This window comes from Heptranchias perlo, chromosome 16 (genome assembly GCF_035084215.1).
Source record: "Heptranchias perlo isolate sHepPer1 chromosome 16, sHepPer1.hap1, whole genome shotgun sequence".
NCBI classification, from domain to species: Eukaryota; Metazoa; Chordata; class Chondrichthyes; order Hexanchiformes; family Hexanchidae; genus Heptranchias; species Heptranchias perlo.
In genome coordinates this window covers 25,081,282-25,093,766 of record NC_090340.1, presented here as the reverse complement: position 1 = coordinate 25,093,766, position 12,485 = coordinate 25,081,282, and the positions used below count along the sequence as shown (strand labels likewise).

Below are 12,485 nucleotides of genomic sequence, written 5' to 3'. Positions count from 1 at the left end.
GAGATTACAGCAAGTTACAGGACAGTGACAGGAGAGATTACAGCAAGATACAGGACAGTGACCGGAGAGATTACAGCAAGATACAGGACAGTGACAGGAGAGATTACAGCAAGATACAGGACAGTGTCAGGAGAGATTACAGCACGATACAGGACAGTGACAGAGAGATTACAGCAAAATACAGGACAGTGACAGGAGAGATTACAGCAAAATACAGGATGGTGACAGGAGAGATTACAGTAAGATACAGGACGGTGGCAGGAGAGATTACAGCAAGATACAGGACAGTGACAGGAGAGATTACAGGAAAATACAGGACGGTGACAGGAGAGATTACAGCAAGATACAGGACAGTGACAGGAGAGATTACAGCAAGATACAGGACAGTGACCGGAGAGATTACAGCAAGATACAGGACAGTGACTGGAGAGATTACAGCAAAATACAGGACAGTGACTGGAGAGATTACAGCAAGATACAGAACAGTGACCGGAGAGATTACAGCAAGGTACAGGACAGTGTCAGGAGAGATTACGGCAAGGTACAGAACAGTGACCGGAGAGATTACAGCAAGATACAGGACAGTGACAGGAGAGATTACAGCAAGATACAGGATGGTGACAGGAGAGATTACAGCAAGGTACAGAACAGTGACCGGAGAGATTACAGCAAGATACAGGACAGTGTCAGGAGAGATTACAGCAAGATACAGGACAGTGACCGGAGAGATTACAGCAAGATACAGGACAGTGACCGGAGAGATTACAGCAAGATACAGGACAGTGACCGGAGAGATTACAGCAAGATACAGGACAGTGTCAGGAGAGATTACAGCAAGATACAGAACAGTGACCGGAGAGATTACAGCAAGGTACAGGACAGTGTCAGGAGAGATTACAGCAAGGTACAGAACAGTGACCGGAGAGATTACAGCAAGATACAGGACAGTGACAGGAGAGATTACAGCAAGATACAGGACAGTGTCAGGAGAGATTACAGCAAGATACAGAACAGTGACCGGAGAGATTACAGCAAGGTACAGGACAGTGACCGGAGAGATTACAGCAAAATACAGGACAGTGACCGGAGAGATTACAGCAAGATACAGGACAGTGACCGGAGAGATTACAGCAAGATACAGGACAGTGACCGGAGAGATTACAGCAAGGTACAGAACAGTGACCGGAGAGATTACAGCAAGGTACAGGACAGTGACCGGAGAGATTACAGCAAAATACAGGACAGTGACCGGAGAGATTACAGCAAGATACAGGACAGTGACCGGAGAGATTACAGCAAGATACAGGACAGTGACCGGAGAGATTACAGCAAGGTACAGGACAGTGACAGGAGAGATTACAGCAAGATACAGAACAGTGACCGGAGAGATTACAGCAAGATACAGGACAGTGACCGGAGAGATTACAGCAAGATACAGGACAGTGTCAGGAGAGATTACAGCAAGATACAGGACAGTGACCGGAGAGATTACAGCAAGGTACAGGACAGTGTCAGGAGAGATTACAGCAAGGTACAGAACAGTGACCGGAGAGATTACAGCAAGATACAGGACAGTGACAGGAGAGATTACAGCAAGATACAGGACAGTGTCAGGAGAGATTACAGCAAGATACAGAACAGTGACCGGAGAGATTACAGCAAGGTACAGGACAGTGTCAGGAGAGATTACAGCAAGGTACAGAACAGTGACCGGAGAGATTACAGCAAGATACAGGACAGTGACAGGAGAGATTACAGCAAGGTACAGGACAGTGACAGGAGAGATTACAGCAAAATACAGGACAGTGACAGGAGAGATTACAGCAAGATACAGGATGGTGACAGGAGAGATTACAGCAAGGTACAGCACAGTGACAGGAGAGATTACAGCAAGATACAGGACAGTGACCGGAGAGATTACAGCAAAATACAGGATGGTGTCAGGAGAGATTACAGCAAAATACAGGACAGTGACAGGAGAGATTACAGCAAGATACAGGACAGTGACCGGAGAGATTACAGCAAGATACAGGACAGTGACAGGAGAGATTACAGCAAGATACAGGACAGTGACAGGAGAGATTACAGCAAGATACAGGATGGTGACAGGAGAGATTACAGCAAGATACAGGATGGTGACAGGAGAGATTACAGCAAGATACAGGATGGTGACAGGAGAGATTACAGCAAGATACAGGACAGTGACAGGAGAGATTACAGCAAAATACAGGACAGTGACAGGAGAGATTACAGCAAAATACAGGATGGTGACAGGAGAGATTACAGCAAAATACAGGACAGTGACAGGAGAGATTACAGCAAAATACAGGACAGTGACAGGAGAGATTACAGCAAAATACAGGACAGTGACAGGAGAGATTACAGCAAGATACAGGACAGTGACAGGAGAGATTACAGCAAGATACAGGACAGTGACCGGAGAGATTACAGCAAGATACAGGACAGTGACCGGAGAGATTACAGCAAAATACAGGACAGTGACAGGAGAGATTACAGCAAGTTACAGGACAGTGACAGGAGAGATTACAGCAAGATACAGGACAGTGACCGGAGAGATTACAGCAAGATACAGGACAGTGACAGGAGAGATTACAGCAAGATACAGGACAGTGACAGGAGAGATTACAGCAAGATACAGGACAGTGTCAGGAGAGATTACAGCACGATACAGGACAGTGACAGGAGAGATTACAGCAAAATACAGGACAGTGACAGGAGAGATTACAGCAAGATACAGGACGGTGACAGGAGAGATTACAGCAAAATACAGGATGGTGACAGGAGAGATTACAGCAAGATACAGGATGGTGACAGGAGAGATTACAGCAAAATACAGGACAGTGACAGGAGAGATTACAGCAAGTTACAGGACAGTGACCGGAGAGATTACAGCAAGATACAGGATGGTGACAGGAGAGATTACAGCAAAATACAGGATGGTGACAGGAGAGATTACAGCAAAATACAGGACAGTGACAGGAGAGATTACAGCAAAATACAGGATGGTGACAGGACAGATTACAGCAAAATACAGGATGGTGACAGGAGAGATTACAGCAAAATACAGGATGGTGACAGGAGAGATTACAGCAAAATACAGGATGGTGACAGGAGAGATTACAGCAAAATACAGGACAGTGACAGGAGAGATTACAGCAAAATACAGGATGGTGACAGGAGAGATTACAGCAAAATACAGGACAGTGACAGGAGAGATTACAGCAAGATACAGGATGGTGACAGGAGAGATTACAGCAAGATACAGGACAGTGACAGGAGAGATTACAGCAAGATACAGGATGGTGACAGGAGAGATTACAGCAAGATACAGGACAGTGACAGGAGAGATTACAGCAAAATACAGGACAGTGACAGGAGAGATTACAGCAAAATACAGGATGGTGACAGGAGAGATTACAGCAAAATACAGGACAGTGACAGGAGAGATTACAGCAAAATACAGGACAGTGACAGGAGAGATTACAGCAAAATACAGGACAGTGACAGGAGAGATTACAGCAAGATACAGGACAGTGACAGGAGAGATTACAGCAAGATACAGGACAGTGACCGGAGAGATTACAGCAAGATACAGGACAGTGACCGGAGAGATTACAGCAAAATACAGGACAGTGACAGGAGAGATTACAGCAAGTTACAGGACAGTGACAGGAGAGATTACAGCAAGATACAGGACAGTGACCGGAGAGATTACAGCAAGATACAGGACAGTGACAGGAGAGATTACAGCAAGATACAGGACAGTGTCAGGAGAGATTACAGCACGATACAGGACAGTGACAGAGAGATTACAGCAAAATACAGGACAGTGACAGGAGAGATTACAGCAAAATACAGGATGGTGACAGGAGAGATTACAGTAAGATACAGGACGGTGGCAGGAGAGATTACAGCAAGATACAGGACAGTGACAGGAGAGATTACAGGAAAATACAGGACGGTGACAGGAGAGATTACAGCAAGATACAGGACAGTGACAGGAGAGATTACAGCAAGATACAGGACAGTGACCGGAGAGATTACAGCAAGATACAGGACAGTGACTGGAGAGATTACAGCAAAATACAGGACAGTGACAGGAGAGATTACAGCAAGGTACAGAACAGTGACCGGAGAGATTACAGCAAGATACAGGACAGTGTCAGGAGAGATTACAGCAAGATACAGAACAGTGACCGGAGAGATTACAGCAAGGTACAGGACAGTGTCAGGAGAGATTACAGCAAGGTACAGAACAGTGACCGGAGAGATTACAGCAAGGTACAGGACAGTGACCGGAGAGATTACAGCAAAATACAGGACAGTGACCGGAGAGATTACAGCAAGATACAGGACAGTGACCGGAGAGATTACAGCAAGATACAGGACAGTGACCGGAGAGATTACAGCAAGGTACAGGACAGTGACAGGAGAGATTACAGCAAGATACAGAACAGTGACCGGAGAGATTACAGCAAGATACAGAACAGTGACCGGAGAGATTACAGCAAGATACAGGACAGTGACCGGAGAGATTACAGCAAGGTACAGGACAGTGACAGGAGAGATTACAGCAAAATACAGGACAGTGACAGGAGAGATTACAGCAAGATACAGAACAGTGACCGGAGAGATTACAGCAAGGTACAGGACAGTGTCAGGAGAGATTACAGCAAGGTACAGAACAGTGACCGGAGAGATTACAGCAAGATACAGGACAGTGACAGGAGAGATTACAGCAAGATGCAGGACAGTGTCAGGAGAGATTACAGCAAGATACAGAACAGTGACCGGAGAGATTACAGCAAGGTACAGGACAGTGTCAGGAGAGATTACAGCAAGGTACAGAACAGTGACCGGAGAGATTACAGCAAGATACAGGACAGTGACAGGAGAGATTACAGCAAGGTACAGGACAGTGACAGGAGAGATTACAGCAAAATACAGGACAGTGACAGGAGAGATTACAGCAAGATACAGGATGGTGACAGGAGAGATTACAGCAAGGTACAGCACAGTGACAGGAGAGATTACAGCAAGATACAGGACAGTGACCGGAGAGATTACAGCAAAATACAGGATGGTGTCAGGAGAGATTACAGCAAAATACAGGACAGTGACAGGAGAGATTACAGCAAGATACAGGACAGTGACCGGAGAGATTACAGCAAGATACAGGACAGTGACAGGAGAGATTACAGCAAGATACAGGACAGTGACAGGAGAGATTACAGCAAGATACAGGATGGTGACAGGAGAGATTACAGCAAGATACAGGATGGTGACAGGAGAGATTACAGCAAGATACAGGATGGTGACAGGAGAGATTACAGCAAGATACAGGACAGTGACAGGAGAGATTACAGCAAAATACAGGACAGTGACAGGAGAGATTACAGCAAAATACAGGATGGTGACAGGAGAGATTACAGCAAAATACAGGACAGTGACAGGAGAGATTACAGCAAAATACAGGACAGTGACAGGAGAGATTACAGCAAAATACAGGACAGTGACAGGAGAGATTACAGCAAGATACAGGACAGTGACAGGAGAGATTACAGCAAGATACAGGACAGTGACCGGAGAGATTACAGCAAGATACAGGACAGTGACCGGAGAGATTACAGCAAAATACAGGACAGTGACAGGAGAGATTACAGCAAGTTACAGGACAGTGACAGGAGAGATTACAGCAAGATACAGGACAGTGACCGGAGAGATTACAGCAAGATACAGGACAGTGACAGGAGAGATTACAGCAAGATACAGGACAGTGACAGGAGAGATTACAGCAAGATACAGGACAGTGTCAGGAGAGATTACAGCACGATACAGGACAGTGACAGGAGAGATTACAGCAAAATACAGGACAGTGACAGGAGAGATTACAGCAAAATACAGGATGGTGACAGGAGAGATTACAGCAAAATACAGGACGGTGACAGGAGAGATTACAGCAAGATACAGGACAGTGACAGGAGAGATTACAGCAAAATACAGGACGGTGACAGGAGAGATTACAGCAAGATACAGGACAGTGACAGGAGAGATTACAGCAAGATACAGGACAGTGACAGGAGAGATTACAGCAAGATACAGGACAGTGACAGGAGAGATTACAGCAAGATGCAGGACAGTGACAGGAGAGATTACAGCAAAACACTCTCAGTTTCACTGACAGCTGGTACTCCCTGACAAGGTTACATGAATGTTTTCAAGCCCTGTTAGTTCCCTATTTTGAAGTCTCTGGCTTCCTTTCAAAACATGTTAGCCACTGGCATGTAGTTTTACTGCAATTTTAACAACAGATAGCAAAACCAGACAATGGAAATACTTCTTTCTGTTCTTTGATCAGTGGGGGAGGTGTCTGTAAACTGCAAATGCTGAGTCTAATACTACATCACTGTTTTATTAATTTTAAAACATATTCAGAAATCCTCTTTGCTTTTTAATGCTAAAGTAATTTTCAGAACACTCTGAGGTTTCTGTAGTCAGAACATATTTTTGCATAATATACGACGGTTTATAGAAAGGTCACTGACTTAGAGCCTGTTGTTTTAATGCATGCCGTTGGACTGTGGCTGGAAACTCCCATTCTGCAAGTGAGCCTGTGGATAACACTGTAAATAGATGCCAGGAACACGGGTTGCAGAAGCACTATTTGTTTTTAAACTTTGGATAAAAACCCTTTGCAAACTAAAATCTATTTATATAAAGGTTTTGAGAGTGTCATCAAACTCCAGACATCACACTTTGACACTGACAAACACAACTGAACAATCTTTTCTAAAAAAAAGTGTAAAAAGAAACCCAGTTATTTCCGGCTGTTTTTTTCTGACCTTGAGGTCGAGGGGCTGAGATTGGTCTTCGCCAGTAGCGCAAAACGGGCAATAGTGAATCGGCAGTCCCTTTCACACCACACCTGATTTTTTTTCCCATGGGAGCCGCGCGGTAGTGGGGGGGCCACGGGGTAGAAGGGAGGCCGCGCAGCAGAGGGGGGGCCGCGGGGTAGAGGGGGCTGCTGCGTGGGGAGATGGCCACGCAGTAGAGGGAGGGTGCCAACGGGGTAGATGGGTGCCCAAGCGGGAAGGGGGGTGTTGCCCACGCTGCGCGGGAGAGGTCACTGCAATTGGCCACGGCATCCCTAAGCTAAGGAGTGAAATAAATCAGCCAGAATTCTTGCTTCCAATTGCTATCCAGTGACTCCTGCTGCAAAGTGCATTTGTGTGAATATCAGGTGAGATAGACTTTGTTTTGGATGTAGTGCCTTACATTCCACCCTCATGGTTAAATAGCCTGCCCACACTCACTGTTTGGGCTCACACATGATGAATGGTCACTTGGATGAGGTATTCGAGGTGCCATGCACCTTTGAAACTGTATCCCAGCGAAGAGGAGTCGTAAAGGGAGAATATTGAACGAGAAGAATCTTCCTTTTAATTGCAATTGTTCTTGCAATAAATAGTCTTACATTCATACATTATTGGTGTTGTGTACAGTATGCTAGGTTCAGTGTATGCAATACGGAATCCGAGAGGCGGTGAGCCCCACTGAACAGCTTATGACAGCCCAGCGATTTGGTTCTGGCGTGCGATAATTTACCTGTTGCAGTGATCTGCGTCCATTGGACGTTTTTGACTGTGTTACCAGAGCTGTGTGAGGCCGTGGACTGGTGGTTAGGTGCAAGCTCATCTCAGGCTGTGTGAGGGAGTTGTCTGTGTGCTGGCCAGCCGAGGGCAGTAGAATGACAGTCAAATTTGGGTCAATTTCTCCTGGTTTAGCTTCAGCAAGTACAATATTTTAAACTAAAATGAGTGCCTATCATCCCCAGTGAGTGTCAGTTAGTAGGGTGGTCTGCAGTCAGGATAAGGCAGCTGGTTTTAGTGGTGTAAACACAGGGAGCTGATGCATGCACTTCATTCTCTCATTATCTGAACTGCAGAAATACTAAATATAAAAGTGCCCAATAATATTAACACTGGCAGCTGATAGTTTATCTTTGTCCTTACACAATAATGTAATCATATTATCCTTTTAGCAGATCAAGGAGCTGATGCCCCATTCGTTCACTCCCAACAAAGAATGGCGCTTACAGGCAGCACTGGTTGGGAAATCGCAGGGTCACAGCCCCTGATTTTCTATCCTTGCTTTCAAATGGATGTAAAATTAGGGGATAAAGGCCCAAGATTCCGCAACCAGGACTTCCTGCAAGTGTCACTCCTCACAGAGGGACAGGAGTAGGCCATTCAGCCCCTCGATCCATTGGGTCATGGCTGATCTGTACCAGAACATTATTTACCCACCTTGGCTCCATATCCCTTGATACCCTTATCTAACAAAAATCTGTCGATCTCAGTCTTGAAAATTTCAATTGACTCAGCATCCACAGCCTTTAGGGGGAGAGAATTCCATATTTCCACCACCCTTTGTGTGAAAAAGAGCTTCCCGATTTCGCTTCTAAATGGCCGAGCTCTAATTTTAAGATTGTGCCCCTTGTTCTGGATTCCCCCACCAGAGGAAATAGTTCCTCTGTATCTACCCTCTCAAATCCCTTTATAATTTTAAAGACCTCAATTAGATCGCAGCAGCAGCAGCAATTAAACTCACAGCAGCCTTTAATCGGGGAATCAGCCCTAATACACACTCGCAAAATCTGGCTCCCATTCTACTGGCATCAGCGTAAAATTTAACAAATGAAAAGAAGGACAAGTGAAGATCAGCTAGTTCATCGAGCCCATCACATGGAGTGGATTGAACAGAGTTGCCCCTCCCACCAAGTGCACGCATGCACCCACGCATGCACCCACGCACGCACCCACGCACACCACACGCACACCACACGCACACCACACGCACACCACACGCACCACACGCAATCTCCTGAGCGAGGCAAAAAAAACAGAAAAAGAAACGTGAGGCCAATTAAGGAACAAACTGGAAAATTCCAATTTGACTGCCAAAGGCAATTAACCAAGCTCCAGGAGATGTTATAATAACGCACCAGTTGTGCTTAGATTGAGGATGTATGATATTTAATGGCAATTTGTTTTTAATAGTCTCTTTTTTTATTCCACAGAGCCATTCTTCAGGGCCTGGCCTGTAACACTCACATCTGTGATGTACACCTGGATCTTAGTAACTGTGAGGTAATGAGCAGAAAGTTTCGACCTCAGATCACGGTCCAATATTTCTCGTCGAGGGTCCATTCAGCCATTTTTTAAAAAAGGCTTTTTCTGCATTTTGTCCCATAAGACAATCAAAGTGAAGTCAACTTTGCCAACACTCGCAATATTTATAATTGGTTCATTGATTTTACACTTTTGTTTCAATGTAGCAATTCTCAGGGGTGAAGGAGAAGATCATGTGCATTAAAACAACAGTGTAAAATCGGTAAATTGTTACCAATTGGCAACCCTGTGAAACCTGAAAAGTACAGAAACCAGGTGGAGTGGGGGGGAGCTTACTCTTTTAACGAAAAACAGAAGAATGCTCGTTTTTCTGCATAATTAACAACCCGCTAAGTAAATCACGGAAATGTTCGGCCTCGAATCGTGTGAATTCCGCAAATGCAGTTCCATTAGCACAGGCAGTCTCTTGTTTATATTAAAGCAGGAATTTCACTCCCAATTTCTCGTATGGTGCGTTCTTGACTTGTCACCAGGAAGCCCAGTGAAACACAACATGCTGCAATGGGGATGCTTCAGAAGAACCTCCCAGCCGCCGGCCTTAGCAAATCCAGCAAGTTTACTTTAGAGTTGCCCCTGGACGTATGAGACCTATGTATCAGGAGCCGGCAGCATGAGCCTGGCACTTAGCCTAAAATAAAAGCAGCTCACGTACCTGATCGGGAGACCAGCCTGGTGTGAGGGTGCAGAACCTTAGCTAATTTTGGAATAAATTTTAAAAATAGAAGGAAAATATTGGTTCATTTCTCTCCCTTCCATGCTCCCATTTTCTAATTAGATAATTTTATGTCCCTTCTCTTCAGCAGTTCTTGGGCTGCGACCCCTTCCCAAACAGGTTGGCCAGACAAGATCCCTTCGCGGAGGCCCTCCAGCGGATGCTGCTGCTGAGCAGGCAACTAAGAGATTTGTGAGAGTGTCCCAGAGGGAAAGGGAATCACCTGCAGATTTCGCTCCCTCCCTGCAGGGAATAAAAGGTCCCCAGCTATTGACTCCCTCTTAACAGCCTGGGTGGGTCTTTGGCCCTCAACTCCACTGGGCGGTGCAGACCAGCAGGGCAAGTGCAGCCTAGGATGTCTGCTGACAGAATGAACTGGCCGCAGTATTTTAAAACCAACCTCTTCCCTTTGTTTCCTGTGTAGTTGAGATCAGCAGGTGCTCAGGTGATTCAGGATCATATTATTGATGCCAACACCATCAGTAGCCTGGATTTATCGGACAACGGTAGGTGACTCTCCACAGATATAATTCGACTGAGACATGGGGGGGTGATAGTGTTTACTTTGTGCTTTCTCTCCTTTGCAGGGTTTGACTCTGACATGGTGACATTGGTCTTGTCTATTGGAAGAAGCAAATCCATCCGTCATGTATCCCTTGGCAAAAATTTCAACATAAAGTCAAAGTAAGTGCAGACACAGTGTCAAGTTTACGTGTTTGTCCTTTTTTTTAAAAGAGAGTTTCTGCCCACGTTGTTGAATAATTTAATCAGTAGCCTTACGCCTGTGTTAATATTTTCAGAGCTTTGGCTGATGTTCTTCACAGGATTGTGCAACTCATCCAGGACGAAGAGTGTGTAAGTTTATTGTCGTCAAGTAAAATAACTGAAGTTGATACAGTGATGTGAGTTTAAGTAGCCATTCTCAGTTTGGAACCAGATAGAATCACAGCCTGAAAGGAAAGCGAATGGTTTCAGGGTCTTCTGTGAAAGCTTTCAGTTGTAGGTTCACGATAGCATCTAGCAAGGACTACTAAAAAAAATCTGTCCTATCTTTGGGAGATCCCAATTGAAGTTTTGATTTGGGAGCTTCAACTGGGTCTGCTTTCAGATATCTGAATTCACAGCTCAGAATGGGGTTGTTAACTAAAGAGCAATTGCTCCCAAATGGAGAATACTTGGAAACAACCAACTTAGGGACTGATTTAATAAGTGATCGGTATTTAAGATAATAGTATGACTTTACTTGGTTGGCATTGTGGTGTAGAACTGTCAAAATTCTAATTTACTGCTCCATGGAAGTGTAGGAACATAGGAACAGGAGTAGGCCATTCAGCCCCTTGAGCTTGGTCTGCCATTCAGTGAGATCATGGCTGATCTGTATCCTAACTCCATTTACCCGCCTTGGCTCCATATCCCTTAATACTCTTGGCTACCAAAAATCTATTGATCTCACATTTTAATTTATTAATTGAGCTAGCATCTACTGCTTTTTGTGGGAGACAGGTCCACACTTCTACCACCCTCTGCGTGAAGAAGTATTTCCTAACTTCTCCCCTGAATGGTCTGGCTCTGATTTTATGGTTATATCCCCTTGTCCTGGACTCCTCCCACCAGCAGAAAAGGTTTCTCCCTATCTACCCTATCAATTCCTTTCAAAGTCCTAAAAATCTCAATCATATTGCCATTTAGCCTTCTTTATTCCAGGGAATACAAGTTTAGTTTACATAATTTCTCCTCATAATTTAACCCTTGGAGCCCTGGTGAATCTGTGCTGCACTCCTTCTAAGGCCAGTATATCCTCTCTAGAGTGCGGTGCCCAGACTGTACACGACACTCCAGATGTGGTCTAACCGGGGTGTTGTATAGCTGTAGCAAAACTTCCTCCCCTTTATATTCTAGCCCTCTAGACATAAAGGCTAACATTCCTTTAGCCTTTTTGATTATTTTTTGTGCCTGACCACTACATTTTAGTGATCTGTGTACATGGATCCCTAAATCTCTTTGGACTTCCACTGTTCCTAGCTTTTCACCATTTATAAATTTTTCGGATCTATCTTTTTTTGATCCAAAATGGATGAGCTCACACTTGCCTGTGTTGAAATCCATTTGCCACATGAGCTTTAATTTTAGCTAACAGTCTCTTATATGGAACCTTATTCAGTGCCTTTTGGAAGTCCATAAAAACTACATCCATAGACATTCTCTTGTCTATTACTTTAGTTACTTCCTCAAAACATTCAATTAGGTTCGATAGACACGACCTATCCATTACAAATCCATGTTGGCTCTCTCTAATGGGCTCAAATTTCTCTTTAAGTTCAGAGTGACTGAACACTTATTATAGATTCCAATAACTTCCAATAATAGATCTGTTAGATGTTAGACTAACAGGCCTATCATTTCCTGCTTTCTCTCTCACCTTTCTTAGATAATGGAGTTACATTTGTAATTTTCCAATCTAAAAGTGACAATTCCTAAATCGAGAGAACTTTGGAAGATTATGGCTAAAACATCTGCAATTTCCTCACCTACTTCCTTTAAAACCCTGGAGTAGAAACTGG

At 44.6% G+C, this 12,485-nt stretch overlaps 1 protein-coding gene across 1 annotated transcript in view; it reads left to right on the top strand.

Annotated features, from left to right (window-relative positions):
• carmil2 (capping protein regulator and myosin 1 linker 2) overlaps window positions 1-12,485 on the top strand; it is a 160,763-nt gene that overhangs the window by 99,089 nt on the left and 49,189 nt on the right. The window contains 4 exon segments of the mRNA XM_067997840.1: window positions 9,101-9,170; window positions 10,349-10,430; window positions 10,512-10,608; window positions 10,725-10,779. Coding sequence (XP_067853941.1) covers window positions 9,101-9,170; window positions 10,349-10,430; window positions 10,512-10,608; window positions 10,725-10,779 — 304 coding nt within the window.